The sequence below is a fragment of the Ruditapes philippinarum genome, unplaced genomic scaffold, assembly GCF_026571515.1.
Source record: "Ruditapes philippinarum isolate M1 unplaced genomic scaffold, ASM2657151v2 ctg1957_1_1_1_1, whole genome shotgun sequence".
NCBI lineage: Eukaryota > Metazoa > Mollusca > Bivalvia > Venerida > Veneridae > Ruditapes > Ruditapes philippinarum.
This window is the reverse complement of record NW_026857326.1, coordinates 55,036-71,774: the sequence shown is the minus strand read 5'-3', so window position 1 is coordinate 71,774 and position 16,739 is coordinate 55,036. Positions and strand designations below refer to the sequence as shown.

The following is a 16,739-nucleotide window of genomic DNA, read 5'->3' as shown; positions in this document are numbered from 1 at the left end:
AACACTTGCGATGATTATTTTATTTCATTTGACTCTGATGTACACATTTTGTATTGAGCAATGGTGTATAACATCAAATATAAATGTTTTATAACTATTAAATGCATGAAGAGAAATGATAATGCATTTTCGACTAAAACACTTGAATGATTGTGTATGTGTATCTACGCTAAGGTAAAATAACTACTATTACACTTTATTTCCCATTTTCACAAATTTTTAATATAATAGAAAACAATATTTTATATAAACATCACTTTCCTTACATGTTACTCGGTCGGTATGCGTGCTTTAGCATTAGATTAAGAACTCCGTTAAAAGCTTGCACTCACCACTCCCTGTATATTTTATATGTTTATTTACAATTTTATCTTGACTTCCACATTTATTTATTTTCATAGAATCTATCGCATTTATTGTCACTCTGCATATTGTTCTTGTGAAAAAATATTTCAGTTCTTTCATTTTTGATCAGAATTTTTGTCAGATGTTTATAAAAAAATATAGTAAGTTAAAATAGATTTGGTATCAACTTTTTTGAAGTGTTATACACCGTTGTTTAGAAGCAGTAACAATTTAATAATTTTCACAATTTCCCTTACATCTTAAAGTTATAGCATTGAATGAATGTGACAGGTGTAACTGTTGTATAAATGGAACTTCAAGATGTGAATACAACAATAATGAAGACGGTGTTTGCTTGGATGGTTGTATTGACGGATATTATAGTGACAGTTGTATACATGCTTGTAGTAACAATTGTCTAACATGTTCTAGTGTAAACCGTTGTAACACATGCAAGAAGGGCTTCTATATTGGTCGTCATCCAGAAAATAATAAATATACAGAAGATTGTAGTTTATCGTGCCCGGACAACTGCATTTCATGCACTTCATATTATTATAACTGTAGCAAATGCAATGATGGATATTACAATGGGAGACAATACCCATCAAGCAATGTTGTAACCAACAAATGTCAACATAAATGTAGAGATAGTTGTTTATCATGTACATCATACGATAATTGTACACAATGTAAAACTGGGTTTACAGGTGATCTATGTGATAATTGTGAGGTAGGGAAGAATGGGAGTGTCGGATGCGTTGATTCTTGTTCTGTAGGCTGTGAAAATAACAAGTGTACTGAAACTGGGGAATGTCCTAGCTGTAAGGAGGGATTTACCGGGGTTAAATGTGATAGATGTATCGATGGTAAGTTCGGGAATCTCTGTGACCAAAACTGTCCTATTACCTGTTTAGCACGTAGGGCACAAAATGGGCGCAATTTAATGAAACACTTGCCATTTGTTACAAAGGTTACGAAGGTTGAGAATGAAATGAAAATTTCACACATTATTGTTACAAATGTTACAGGTTGTTACAAGTGTTACAGCACAAGCCTTAAAAATGGTCGAAAAACGGAATTAATAAGGTTACATAGATGTTACAAGGTTGTTACATAGTTGTTACAGCATTGTTACAAGTGTTACGAAAGTTTGGATTGAAATGAAAATTTCACAGATAATTGTTACAAATGTTACAGGTTGTTACAAGTGTTACAGCACAAGCCTTTAAAATGGTCAGAAATAGGAATTAATAGGGTTACATAGATGTTACAAGGATGTTACATAGTTGTTACAGCATTGTTACAAATGTTACGAGAGTTGAGAATAAAATGAAAATTTCACAGATAATTGTTACAAATGTTACAGGTTGTTACAAGTGTTACAGCACAAGCCTTAAAAATGGTCGAAAAACGGAATTAATAAGGTTACACAGATGTTACAAGGTTGTTACAGAGTTGTTACAGTATTGTTACAAATGTTACGAAGGTTGAGAATGAAATGAAAATTTCACACATTATTGTTACAAATGTTACAGGTTGTTACAAGTGTTACAGCACAAGCCTTAAAAATGGTCAGAAAACGGAATTAATAAGGTTACATAGATGTTACAAGGTTGTTACATAGTTGTTACAGTATTGTTACAAATGTTACGAGAGTTGAGAATAAAATGAAAATTTCACAGATAATTGTTACAAATGTTACAGGTTGTTACAAGTGTTACAGCACAAGCCTTGAAAATGGTCAGAAAACGGAATTAATAAGGTTACATAGATGTTACAATGTTGTTACATAGTTGTTACAGCATTGTTACAAAGGTTACGAAGGTTGAGAATGAAATGAAAATTTCACACATTATTGTTACAAATGTTACAGGTTGTTACAAGTGTTACAGCACAAGCCTTAAAAATGGTCAGAAAACGGAATTAATAAGGTTACATAGATGTTACAAGGTTGTTACATAGTTGTTACAGTATTGTTACAAATGTTACGAAGGTTGAGAATAAAATGAAAATTTCACACATAATTGTTACAAATGTTACAGGTTGTTACAAGTGTTACAGCACAAGCCTTGAAAATGAACATTTCTACTTACTTTTTACGACTGATTTCAAAACACATATAAGTTACCTTATGGGTTACAGCCTTTATATGTGTTACATCGATGTTACGTACATGTTACTTAGAGTTATACTTGTAACATATTAGAAGTGTTTCATTAAATTGCGCCCATTTTGTGCCCTATCTCAACATTGCATTGTTTATTACATATTTGTCCATGAAATCCTTTGTCACATGATGAACAAATGCTACTGGAAGAGCAATTTAAGCAGTTTGCGGGACATTGTTATCTCACATTGTTGACAAGTGTTTCCCCAGTGCTTTTCAATACAGTGAGAACACTTTGTCAATGAAGAACATGCTAAACAGGAGATAGGGCACAAAATGGGAAAGCAAAAAAATAAGGATTAAATTGACGTCAATTATTATAAATAACCCTAAATCTATCATGTGAAATGATAAAAATATGGTAGTGAAGCATGCAACAATCCTGGTGCTGCAACGATTTTCTGGTAGCTGTTTATATTCAAAAGTGAGATTTGCATAGTATATATTATGCAGAAACCTTTTGTTATTCTTTATGCAACTTGTAGACTCAAAAGATTAGAGAATAGCAGAATTCCTCTGGGATCCAATAAAGACCTGAGCTACTACAATATTAATAATGCCTTTGTTGGAGGTAGGTTGTTTATATACTACCTTTTTAACTTTTGTTTCTTCTGAATTATTAAAAAATTTATTCTTTTGATCATTGTATCATAATTTTGAATCATAAATTTGTTTAATTATAGTTTACATGTCAAACAAATAAAATGCAATGCACGATATTTTCAACAGATGTATAGGTACGGAGGGAAAATAACCGTAGTATCGCAGTATATTCAGCAAAGTTTTAAGAAAGACATCAGTATAAAGGCATACGTCTACTGAACATAATAAAATGTAAACGAAGAAAATCGAATGAGAATTGATAAAAACAGACAGTTTTATAGATAAAAAGACGCAATTCTGCCGCCGCCGATAGGGGGCGCTTTTGAGTCATATTAACATTCTTTCTTTACAAAATAAAGCTGCGGAATTAAAACCTACCTATCAACATGTTTGCAAGTCAAATAATAAAGCTCTGAGATATTGTCCAGTTTTGGTTGGAAACTAGCGAGTTACCTTTCAACATACATATATTTTTGTGATAAAGCTCAGTTGCTATGGAAAGCCAAAGTCTCATTATATAGTTTTAATCTTGGTTAAAATTAGGTACGATTTGTATCAAACTATAGTCAGAAATATGTTAACTAAGATAAGATTCTAAATTGAATATAAAAGTGTGCAGAATGTGAATTTTTATCAAGGGAAACTTAAACAAATTGCAACTATTGCAGCCACTACCGACACAGACACGATACCAGCTGACGTAAACCAACCTACAACTGTGTATGATACCGACACTGACACGAAACCAGCTGACGTTAACCAACCTACAACTGTGTATGAAAGTCTAACAGCTACCGGTGTAAACCGGTTTGCTGATTATAGTTCTCTAGAGCTACAGGTAATATTTCTAAAAGTTTACGATTAAACACATTCTGTTAGCTGATTTTAGTTCTTTGAAGTTATAGGTATGTTTTGATGATAAATGATAGATCATGTAAATAACATTCAATAAATCATTTAGTCTTTTTATTCATTGTGCATCCTAGCATAATGCTAATTAAAAATAAAAGGTATGTTTCGATAAAAGAAATAACATTCAATAAATCGTTTAGTCTTTTTATCAATTGTACAGTCGAGCATAATGCTAATTGAAACTTTTACGAAACTTTAGAACTCTCCCTCTCTCTCTCTAAGTATATATAAATGTATTGCACTTTCCTGTCAAGAAATATCTTTTTTATATACTTTCTCATTCTCTTTATTAGTATATAAATGATATATTCCACTTTCCTTTCATGAAATATCTGTATTTTTTTGTTTTACAAGGATGTGCCGACACCAGAATTACCGAATGATCACACAGTCAAATTAGATACTAGAGTCCAATACTACAATGTAACGGCAAAATAAAGAAGTGTTTAGGAATGGTTTGAATGGAAATTAACTAATTGACAAAGAAAGAAAACAGCAAAAAAAAAAACAAAAAAAAAACAACAACATTTAAGATGGTCTTAAGGATAACTTTGCGGGAAAATCGCCATATGGCCTCTACTGTGTCGTGGCGACGTAAATCCCCACAAAAATATATGATGTACTACCCAATCTAGAAATTGAGCGTTTCAAAACTTTAAATCTTCCAGCTGCTATTAAATTCAACTCAAGCACGAAATTAGATTGATAACACTTTTGAATTCCGATCTTCGGATTGCCTCGAACTTCAAACTTCAGCCAGAATTTAAGTTGTGAGATGTTTTGATTTCGATCAAAGATCAACGTTCGTTCGAAATTAATCTTCAAAATATTTTAACTTTCGATCTCAGAGCTGGCTCGAAGGTCAAAGTAAACACGATTTTAATATATATCGATCTACGAGCTGACTCGAAATTCAAACCAGGTTCGAAATTCAAACCTAGCTGGGAATTCAAACCAAGCTAGAAATCGGCTATATTGTTGAGGTCCGATGCCAGTGCTCGCTTCTCATTATTTAAGAAGCATAAATGTTCGTCTTTATTTAGAGCATTCCATTGTTTTATTGCTCACTTAATACTTAGTCTTGACTGAATTCATTCAAGGCAAACACATTGAAGGGAGAGGAACCATACACATTTTCTTTCATTCTAAACCCTTTCAATTTTATGTAACATAAAATGTAAAATATGTAAAATATTGAAATAAATATGTTTAAACTAAATACATTGAAATATCAAAACGTCCACGGTTTATATATCAAGTTAGTATTTAAATTTGAAATCCTGGTGCGTAAAAATCAAAATTATAGTGTAGATATGGGTAAACTTGAGTAAAAAGCACAATCATCTTCATATTGTCACAATTTTACCATCAATATTCACTCTTTAAAGACGTGAATTAGTTCATAGTGTAGTTAACAGCTATTTCTCTAACATATACATGTACTATATCAGTATGATGCCGACAATTGTTTGATAAGATGGAAAAAATCATTTTTATATTCTGTATACTGACATAAGGTCAGCGGTTAATCAAACACTTGTTTTTGTTGTTTTAGTTTTTTTCCTGATTTTTCTTAATATTAACACAATGATATGCGGCTGGTGATATATTGATAACATGTAAAAAATAAAAGTTAAGTTATTCATGTAATAAATACGTAATAATAGTTCAACCTCGGTTGGCTCGAACTACCGATCTCTCGACGAAAGAAGTTCGACTGTACTTGAAATACTGCTAAAATTAAGGTGTGTTACAGTCAAGATGATTTTATGAAAGTTTTCAATCATGCGGAATCAATTATCCAGTATGAATCTCATACAACATTTACTTTTAAATTAGTTTTGGTTGGTTTTGTAAATCTAAAATTTACTGAACCATAAGCTACTTCCTTATTTAACAAATCTTATTTAAAATCATAGCGGAACGTTTGTCCCACTAAATGTGATGATGATATTTTCTTACATTGATAAATGATATATGACAAATCTGAGTGTTGATAGTAAACATACAATTATCAAAGATTAATTGATTGATAACACGTGATAAACTCCAGGTAAATATGAGATTACTACCTTTAAATGCATACTTTTTATCTCTCTTCTTTTCTTAATACATGTAATTACATAAGATATTTATTGATTAAAATTCTATGTTTCTCTTCCACTTATAATACCTCTACCTAAAACATTTGTAAGTCCATTTCGAAATCGTCGCGTACCTTCAATCTGTATTTAAATTGTTATAAGATGCCTATATAATCACGTTGTTTATTTGAAAACAAAGTGTCATATAACCACGTTGTCTAATTGAAAAGAAAGTGTCATATAACCACGTTGTCTAATTAAAAACAAAGAGTAATGTAATAATGTTGTCTCATTGAAAAACAAAGTGCTATATAACCACGTTGTCTTATTGAAAACAAAGTGTTGTATAAACACGTTGTTCATTTGAAAACAAAGTGTTATATAACAACGTGTCAAATTATAAACAATGTGCTATATAACCACGGGTCTAATTGAAACATGATCTTTCGTGTGTGCTGCGACTTCAAACCAACCGCTTTCATGTTATGGATAAATATTGATGTCATTTTAGGTCTTTTTTATTCTGAACACATGAGCAAATGAATGTTGGAGATACAAAAATGAAGAAAACTTTGCTGGGACTAGTTTTACTTTTATGTGACACAGGTATGTTTTAAACAATATTATAATCAGCATATGACTACTTTTATATAACATACCTAACAGCATACAGGTTCACTTTCGTGTATAAACATTTCTAAATTATGAGTAAAACGTAATCATGTAATTTCAATAAATTAACACTTGCGAAGATTATTTTATTTCATTTGACTCCTATGTACACATTTTGTATTGAGCAATGGTGTATAATATCAAATAATGTTTTGTAACTATGACATGCATGAAGAAAAATAATAATGCATTTTCGACTAAACACTTGAAGATTGTATATGTTTATCTACGCTAAGGTAAAATAACTACTATTACACTTTATTTCCCATTTTCACAAATTTTAAATATAATAGAAAAAAATATTTTATATATATATTCACATTCATTACATGTTACTCGGTTGGTATGCGTGCTTTATCATTAGATTAAAGAACTCCATTAAAAGCTTGCACACACCACTCCCAGCATATTTTAAAATTAAGTTAATTTATCTTGACTTCCACATTTATTTATTTTCATAGAACTATCGCAGATATTGATATTGTCATGCCGCAGATTGTTCTTGTGAGAAACATGTTTTAATACTAATTTTGATCAGAATTTTTATCACATGTTTATGAAAAATTTAAATAAGTCAAAAGAGAGTATCAAGTTATATTAAATGTTATACATTGTTGTTTAGAAGCCGTAACAAAATAATATTTTTCACTTTTTCCCTTACATCTAATTTAAGTATAACAGAAAAAGATATTTTATATATATACTATCACATTCATTACATGTTACTCGGTTGGTATGCGTGCTTTATCTAAAGATTAAAGAACTCAAAAGACATTTACAGTTTTGTCTTGACTTCCACATTTATTTATTTTCATAGACTCTATCGCACATATTGTCACCCCGCAGATTGTTCTTGTGAGAAAAGTATTTCAATACTTTGATTTTTGATCAGAGTTTTTATCAGATGTTTTTGAAAATTTTAAGTAAATCAAATTAGATTTGGTATCAAATTATTTGAAGTGTTATACACCGTTGTTTAGAAGCAGTAACATTTTAGTTATTAGTTTCCTTTATATCTTTAAGTTCTAGCATTGAATGAATGTGGCAGATGTAACTGTTGTATAAATGGAACTTCAAGATGTAAATACAACAACAATGTAGACGCTGTTTGTTTGGATGGTTGTATTGACGGATATTATAGTTACAGTTGTATACATGCTTGTAGTAACAATTGTCTAACATGTTCTGGTGCAAGCAGTTGTAACACATGCAAAAATGGCTTCTATATTGGTCGTAATCTGGTTAATTATACAGAAGATTGTAGTTTATCGTGCCCGGACAATTGTAATTCATGCACTTCTTATTATAACTGTAGCAAATGCAATGATGGATATTACAATGGTAGACAATACCCATCAAGCGATGTTGTAGTCTACGATTGTCGACACGCTTGCAGTAATAATTGTGCAACATGTTCTGATGTAAGCACATGTCACACATGCAAAAATGGCTTCTATATTGGTCATAATCGAGAAAATAATAAATATAAAGATGACTGTAGTTTATCTTGCCCGGACAACTGTATTTCATGCACTTCATATTATAACTGTAGCATATGCAATGGTGGATATTACAATGGGAGACAATACCCATTGAGCGATGTTGTAACCTACACTTGTCAACATAAATGTAGAGATAATTGTATATCATGTACATCATACGATGTTTGCACACAATGTAAAAATGGGTTTACAGGTGATCTATGTGATAATTGTGAGGTAGGAAAGTACTGCTGGGTTGATACGTGTTCCGTAGGTTGTGAAAATAAAAATTGTACTTATAGTGGAGAATGTCCAAGATGTAAGGAAGGGTTTACCGGAGTTAAATGTGATAGATGCATCGATGGTAAGTTCGGGAATCTCTGTGAGCAAATCTGCCCACTTACCTGTTTAGCATGTTATTCATTGACGAATTGTTCTGACTGTATTGGAAAGCACTGGGGAAACACTTGTCAACAATGTCCCGCAAACTGCTTAAATTGCTCTTCCAGTAGCACTTGCTCATCATGTGACAAAGGATTCCATGGACAAATATGTAATAAACAATGCAATGTTAACTGTCTTGATGGTAGCTGTGACCTATTGTCTGGAAACTGCAATGACGGATGTGTCGCTGGCTTTTACGGAAACTTTTGTGATATGAAATGCAGCAATGACTGTGTGAATTTAATATGTGACAGAATACATGGGAATTGCAATACAGGACACAACGGTAAAATGTTTTCTATTTAGTAAACAATATAACATCTTACACAAACTAACACATTAAGCAAGCAAGTAAGTGAATGAGTCAATAATAATAATTATGATAAGAGTAATTATAACAATTTTACCGATTAAAACAATAATAACAATAGTAATAACAACAATATTTTTTCAATTTGAAATAAAGATAGCATGTTATTAAATAACTATACGTCATTAGTCCTATAAAAAAATTACCTGCCACGTTCAATAACACAATAGCCTGCCTTAAAACAGGGCCAATATCTATATCACTTTTTCGGCCCCGGGCCGAAAAGTGATATAGATATAAAGCCCGCATTTGAAGTTATTTGATTGGCTAATAAAGCAGGGCAAAAAATGACATTTCAAACATTTATTAATATCAATAAATGAATTATAGACCATATACCTATACTATAATATAAATTTATATCAGGTATGTCTGTTTCTTTGTTGCAGAAGATGTACTGAATGTTATACTAGTAGTAATAAGGATAATAATTGTTATTACACACATGTAGATAAAATAAGTTAACAAAACAATTGAAGACATTGCACTTTTCCATATGTTATGTATTTTATTGTTTTATTTAATACAACAGCTATAAATTCGGCGCCTGGAAATGAAGACACTAAAGGAATAATAATAGGTGCTGCTGTAGGTGGTGTCATTCTCCTGATAATAATACTGGTACTTGTTGCTGCTGTGGTCCTCCTGACAAGAAGGTAAATACAAGATCATTAATACATAAATGAAATAAATATATGTTTTAAGTCATGCCTTTAGTTTTATATCCTTAATTCAATAAATCGGAAATGAAATTATCCTGAACAACGGACGAATATAAAGCAACCCATAGACCGTTACAATATTTTACGTTAGGTCTGATTCGCTATGAAATTTATCAGTTGGAAAAAATCTTCAATATTCTGTTTTTATTGAAATTGTTTTTAGATGACTTTTTATTTTCAAAGCAATTGAATTTGACCAGACAAAACCTTCAATTCACTTTGACACAAATTTGACACAATTCAAATTCAAATTTCTAAAAATGTTACACAGTATGCAATCTAATAAATTACACGTTAAACGAATAAATGCCTGAGGGCATTCGCGATTTTTATACGTGCAAATTGTTTCATTCCATATTTATATTTTAATTTTTACTTTGGTAAAAAATGTTTGTCGTAAAGTTTCTAGCAAAACTACAGATAAGTATAGAAAACAGGGAACGGGCAATCAGCTTGGATTTCACGATATCTGCGGCATATCGACGTATCTAGTGTCGGAAACTTGTGAATAAGATGGCAGCATATAATTATTAAAATATCTCAAACACGTTTACTTTGCATCAAATCTAATTTTACCACAAATATTTGGAATACAAAATGTTTATTTAAAAGATGTTCTTATATAACAAATCAAAGGTTTTAGATAAATTATAAAATTTGACACGTGAAGAAATTTGTAGCATCATATTTTTTTTTTCAGGACTTTTACTCTAAAAATAACAGAGATATATTTTGCAATACCTCTTTCAAGAATCGACCTTAAGATAAGGGAAGCATGTATACTTTTAATTTTGACATAAGTGTTACATAAGTATACATTATTTGGTACCTATCAGATATTTTTCGGTTTGGGTATTTGCTAGAAAGGAATAACTTTTTCATCAAACAGATCCATTTCCTAATCAAATTCACAAATTCAAATCGGTTGATGGTCACGCAAGATATTAACAGAAATAGCTGAAATGTGACTAACAAAATCCAAAATGATTTAGTATAAGCGGATATACAGTATATAGAACAAATGTCTGAAATTGTTTCAACAATGCTGTGTGAAATACATCACCCTACCTTATATAAATTATTCTTTCTTTTTAAAATTCCAATTGGATTTTTAATTTTTATTTCTGTAAAATTGGAATGAATTCTGATAGGAGATATTTCCAGTAGAATATATTGAGAAAAAAAATCAGTAGGAAAAATTCCACTAGGAGACATTCCAATCGGATTTTTTTCCTGTTAAAACAAATGGAAAAAATGCAATTGGATGTTCAAAAGAAAATGCTCAAATTAACGCTTTTTCAACAGGAAAGTACATAAAAATACATACTTAGCATATGGTGAAACATTTCCACAATTTATATAAAATAAGAAAATGTAATTGAATAAATAGACAATGCTGCAAAATAATCCGATTGGAATTTCAAATTTTCCGGGTGGGTGACATTTCTTAGATTCAGCTGATATTTGCCCGGACAAAATTTTTAAAGTGTAACTTTAGACGAGAAAGCAAATAAATAAAGCTTAAATTGAAGTCAATTATTGTTAATTAACCCTAAATGTATCATGTGAAATGATTCATAAATGTTTAGGTCACTTTTAAATGGTAGTGAAGTTTGCCACAATCCTATTGGTGCAAAGATTTTCCGGTGACTGTTTATATAAAAAAAGTAAGATTTGCCTAGTATATATTATGCAGAAAACTATTGTTATTCTTTATTAATTTTGTAGACTCAAAAGATTAGAGAATAGCAACACTGCTTTGAGATCCAATACAGACCTGAACTACTACAATATTAATAATGTATTTCTTGGAGGTAGGTTGTTATAACAAAAAAAATCTTCTTTTGATCATTGAATCATAACTTTGCATCATAAATTCGTTTAACTATAGTTTACATGTCAAACAAATAAAATGCAATGCACGATATTTTCAACAGATGTATAGGTACGGAGGGAAATGAACCGTAAAATCGCAGTATATTCAGCAAAGTTTATAGAAAGACATCAATTTAAAGGCATAGTCTACTGAACATTATAAAATTTAAAGGAAGAAAATCGAATGAGAATTGATAAAAACAGGAAGTTTTATTGAAAAAAGAAGCAATTCTGCCACCGCCGATAATGGGCGCTTTGGGGTCATATAAAAAACAAAATAAAGTTGAGGAATTAAAACCTTCCTATCAACATGTTTGCAAGTCAATAATAAAGATCAGAGATATTGTCCAATTTTAGTCGGAAAGTAGCGAGTTAACCTTTCGACAAACATATATTTTTGTGATAAAGCTCCATTGCTATGGAAAGTCAACGTCTCATCATATAGTTTATATCTTGGTTTAATTTGGGTACGATTTGTATCAAACTATAGTAAGAAATATGTTAACTTAGATTCAATTCTTTATTGAATTTAAAAGTGTGCAGAATGTGATTTTATGTACGGAAACTTAAACATAATTGTAACCATTGCAGCCAATACTGACACAGACACGAGACAAGCTGACGTTATCCAACCTACAACTGTTTATGAAAGTTTAACCACTGCTGGTTCAAACCGGTTGGCTGATTATAGTTCTCTACAGCTACAGGTAATTCTTTACGATTAAACACATTCTGTTACTTTGAAGTTATAGGTATGTTTTGATGATAAATGTTTGATCATGTTAATAACATTCAATAAATCATTTAGTCTTTCTATCAATTGCACATGCGAGCAAAATGCTTATTGAAAATTTTACGAAACTTTAGAACTCTCTCTCTCTTTCTAAGTATATATAAATGTATTCCACTTTCCTTTCATGATATATCTATATTTTATGTTTTACAAGGATGTGCCGACATCAGAATTGCCGAATGATCACACAGTCCAATTAGATCCTGGAGTCCAATACTACAATGTATCGGCAAAATAAAGAAGTGTTTAGTAATGTTTTGTATGGAAATTTTCTAATTGACAAAGAAAGAAAAACAACAAAAGGAACAAACAAAAAAGCAAAAACAACAAAAACAAACAAACAAAAACCAACAAAACAACAACAACAAATTTTTTTAGATAGTCTCAAGGATTACTTTTCGGATTTTTTTTTGAATTTGTAACATGATATTTTGTATTAACGGAACGACGTTGACTAATTAATACGTGTAAAAATCTGGAAACAAAGTTATCCCTCGGAAGCATGGAAGCATTAATCACAACAAATCTACATGACAATTGTAGACTCGGTTTGATTGAGTCTATACATGAGGGATAATGAATTAGTGCAACATCCCTCACACTCCCTAGCACCGGCTTGAGCAGTTTTCAAGACTCGATACTTAATAAAGCTGGTATCAATGATCCCGAAGGATCAGAAAAATATAACAACACTAATTTTGTAAACAAAAAAGGTCACCTTTGAGATATTTCAGGACTTTCCTCTAAAGTGTAACAGCAAAGTTTGAAGATTTCGTTTGAAGATTAACAGTGAAAAGCGCGTGTCATGTTTCTAAAATGAAAATGAGGGTTTCTGGTCGTTTCACAATTATTTACAAAGCTTATTCTGCAAAATGTAACAGTTTAGTTGCGAGGCATGAAGCAAAACATCAAATAACATTAATAATAAGAAACAAGAATATCGAGAATGGCCAATTTCTATGTAGTTCCGTTAATCTTTTTTTGGTTAAAAAAAATCCTGAAATTGCCTTTGAGCTCCATATGTGCTGAAGAGATCCATATGTGATATAGCTACGGATCACTTTCATATAATCATTAAATAGCCAACGCACAGGAACAATTAAGGTTTCGTAGCTTTGTCTGAAAGTGTTTTTGATCACCACAATGACAGGGCTAACTAGCTTATGCTAGCATTAGAAATGCCAAAAGACCCGAGAACATAAAAATGTTGACGCAGAGCGGATACTACTTGTATGATAAACAATTCACTAATAAAGGATATGTAACTTGGACATGCCAAACTGAAAGTATTGAACTTTGTAAAGCTTTCGTATTATATAATTTGTTTCTATAATAATGTTTATATTCATAAAAATATTTATCACTTTAAGATTCCACAAGTTATAGTTATAGCGACGAGACTTTTATGTGGAAATATCATGGCCTGGTGCGACATCGAACATTTTTTCTTTACAGAATATGGACCGAGAACATGATCCAAAACTTATGACAGTACGTATTTCTCAAACAGAAGAAAAGCATGCTCGTCTATTTTCAGTGCTTTATAGTAAAACAAGAGCCTAGATTATGTAAATTTTTCAAGAGTTCAAAAAAGGCCATAATTCCGTCAACATCCATAATAGAATGGGCCTTATACAGTGACCTCCCAAATAAGTGTGTGAAATTTCAACACAATCCCTTCTGCAGATCTTGCACGCAGGAACTTCACAAAAGTGTAACAACAGATGTGTGAGAACAAAAGAATTCTTTGAATTGTCCAACTAAAAATGAATGTTTTAAGTGAACAATTTTAATCATTAACATGCTCTCATTTTGTAACTGTCATAACCAGCAAGTTTATTTAGTTCTTCCGTCAATTCCTGTGGAGTAAATCTCTTGAACTGACGTCTCGGTAAAATTATTGCTTCTTAAAATTAAATTAAAAAGAAATGGTATAATGTGGTAAAAACTCTTACAAAGGTTCTATTTGTTGTGGAATTGCTTTTGCGTGAGCTTAATACAAAGCACGCATTTTCGTCACGGTCATTTTCTTACCTGGAGCGTAACAAATTAACATTTTTGTATAGATTTGGGTAAACTTGAGTTAAAAGCATAATCATCTCCTTTTTGTTATTATTTTACCATCAATATTCACTCTTGAAAGAATTAGTTCAGTGTGTAGTTTTTGTTTGATTTGGGTTTTACGTCACACCGACACAGTATAGGTCATTTGGCGACGTTCCAGCTTTATTGGCGAAGGAAGACCTCAGGTGCCCCTCCGTGCATTTTTCAGGCACGAACGGGCACCTGAGTAGAACCACCGACGTTCCGTAAGCTTGCTGGATAGCTTCCTCACATTTAAGACTCCAAAGTCCCTGTCGGGATTCAAACCCATAGCGGTAAGGGGCAAGTGGTTTGAAGTCAACGACGTTAACCCCTCGGCCACGGACGCCCCCAGTGTGTAGTGAATTGCTAACATATACTATATGAGCATGATCCCGTTTTTTTTATCTTTTACAAGATGAAACAAATCATTTTTGATATACTTTATACTTACATAAGGCCAGCAGTTAACCAAACACTTAATTTGTTTTTGTTGTTGTTGTTGCTTTTTTGTGTCTTTTTTTTCTGAATTTTTAATGTTAATACAATGATACGAGGCTGGTGCTATATATTGAAAGCATGTGAAAAGTAATAGATAAGTTAAACATAAAATATTTTTCAAATGAAGGTGTGTTACAGTCAAGATGATTTCATGAAAGTTCTCAATGATGCGGAATCAATTATTTAGTATGAATCTCGTACAACAATTTACTTTAAAATTAGTTTTTGTTGGTTTCGTAAATCTAAAATTTACTGAACCATAAGCTACTTCCTTATTGAACAAATTTTATTTGAAATCAAAGCAAAACATTCGTCCTAATAAATGTGATGATGATATTTTTTGATATTGATAAATGATATGTGAGAAATCTGAGTGTTTACTGTAAACATACAATTATCAAAGACTTATTGATTGTTTTCATGTGATAAACTCCAGGTAAATATGAGATTACTTCCTTTAAATGCATACTTTTTCTCTCTCCTTTTTTCTTTCTAATTACAAAAGATATTTTTTGATTTAAATTCTATATTTCTTCCACTTATAATACCTCTACCTTAAACATTTGTAAATCCATTTCGAAATCGTCGCTGACCTTCAATCTTTATTTAAATTGTTAAAAGATGCCTATATAACCACGTTGTTTATTTGAAAACAAAGTGTCATATAACCACGTTGTCTAATTGAAAAGAAAGTGTCATATAACCACGTTGTCTAATTAAAAACAAAGAGTAATGTAATAATGTTGTGTAATTGAAAATCAAAGTGCAATATAACCACGTTGTCTAATTGAAAAGAATGTGCTATATAACCGCGTTGTCTCATTGAAAAAGAAAGTGTTATATAACCACGTTGTCTTATTGAAAACAAAGTGTTGTATAAACACGTTGTTCATTTGAAAACAAAGTGTTATATAACCACGTGTCAAATTATAAACAATGTGCTATATAACCACGGGTCTAATTGAAACATGATCTTTCGTGTGTGCTGCGACTTCAAACCAACCGCTTTCATGTTATGGATAAATATTGATGTCATTTTAGGTCTTTTTTATTCTGAACACATGAGCAAATGAATGTTGGAGATATAAAAATGAAGAAAACTTTGCTGGGACTAGTTTTACTTTTATGTGACACAGGTATGTTTTAAACATTATTATAATCAGCATATGACTACTTTTATATCAAATACATCACGACATACAGGTTCACTTTTGTGTATAAACATTTCTAAATTGTTAGTAAAACGTAATTATGTACATTAAATAAGTAAACACTTGCGATGATTATTTTATTTTATTTGACTCTTATGTACACATTTTGAATTGAGCAATGGTGTATAATATCAAATAAAATGTTTTGTAACTATAACATGCATGAAGAGAAATGATAATGCATTTTCGACTAAACACTTGAAGATTGTATATGTATGTCTACGCTAAAGTTAAATAACTACTATTACACTTTATTTCCCATTTTCACACATTTTAAATATAATAGAAAAAATATTTTATATATACATTCACATTCATTACATGTTACTCGGTTAGTATGCGTGCTTTATCATTAGATTAAAGAACTCCATTAAAAGCTTGCCCAACTACGCCCTGCATATCTTTTATGTTCATTTACAATTTTATCGTGACTTCCACATTTATTTATTTTCATAGAATCTATCGCATTTATTG

At 31.1% G+C, this 16,739-nt stretch overlaps 2 protein-coding genes across 2 annotated transcripts; both read left to right on the top strand.

The window, feature by feature from the left end:
* The first annotated feature begins 2,941 nt into the window (after window positions 1–2,941).
* LOC132749391 (uncharacterized) lies at window positions 2,942–12,773 on the top strand. The gene is made up of 3 exons (XM_060739120.1): window positions 2,942–3,086; window positions 12,270–12,385; window positions 12,626–12,773. The coding sequence occupies exons 1-3, from the start codon at window positions 2,963–2,965 to the stop codon at window positions 12,707–12,709; spliced, it is 324 nt and encodes a 107-aa protein (XP_060595103.1). The 5' UTR covers window positions 2,942–2,962; the 3' UTR covers window positions 12,710–12,773.
* On the top strand, window positions 6,010–9,082 carry LOC132749388 (multiple epidermal growth factor-like domains protein 10). The gene is made up of 3 exons (XM_060739117.1): window positions 6,010–6,083; window positions 6,626–6,720; window positions 7,810–9,082. Exons 2-3 carry the CDS (start codon window positions 6,654–6,656, stop codon window positions 9,015–9,017), a joined length of 1,275 nt encoding a protein of 424 aa, XP_060595100.1. The 5' UTR covers window positions 6,010–6,083; window positions 6,626–6,653; the 3' UTR covers window positions 9,018–9,082.
* Window positions 12,774–16,739: the final 3,966 nt, after the last annotated feature.

Coding starts and splice junctions, on each gene's coding strand:
- LOC132749391 (XM_060739120.1), top strand. CDS start 2,963: ATGCAGAAACCTTTTGTTATTCTTTATGCAACTTGTAGACTCAAAAGA. Junction 3,087..12,269: donor TAATAATGCCTTTGTTGGAG/GTAGGTTGTTTA, acceptor TAACCATTGCAG/CCAATACTGACACAGACACG. Junction 12,386..12,625: donor ATAGTTCTCTACAGCTACAG/GTAATTCTTTAC, acceptor ATGTTTTACAAG/GATGTGCCGACATCAGAATT.
- LOC132749388 (XM_060739117.1), top strand. CDS start 6,654: ATGAATGTTGGAGATACAAAAATGAAGAAAACTTTGCTGGGACTAGTT. Junction 6,721..7,809: donor TTTACTTTTATGTGACACAG/GTATGTTTTAAA, acceptor TATATCTTTAAG/TTCTAGCATTGAATGAATGT.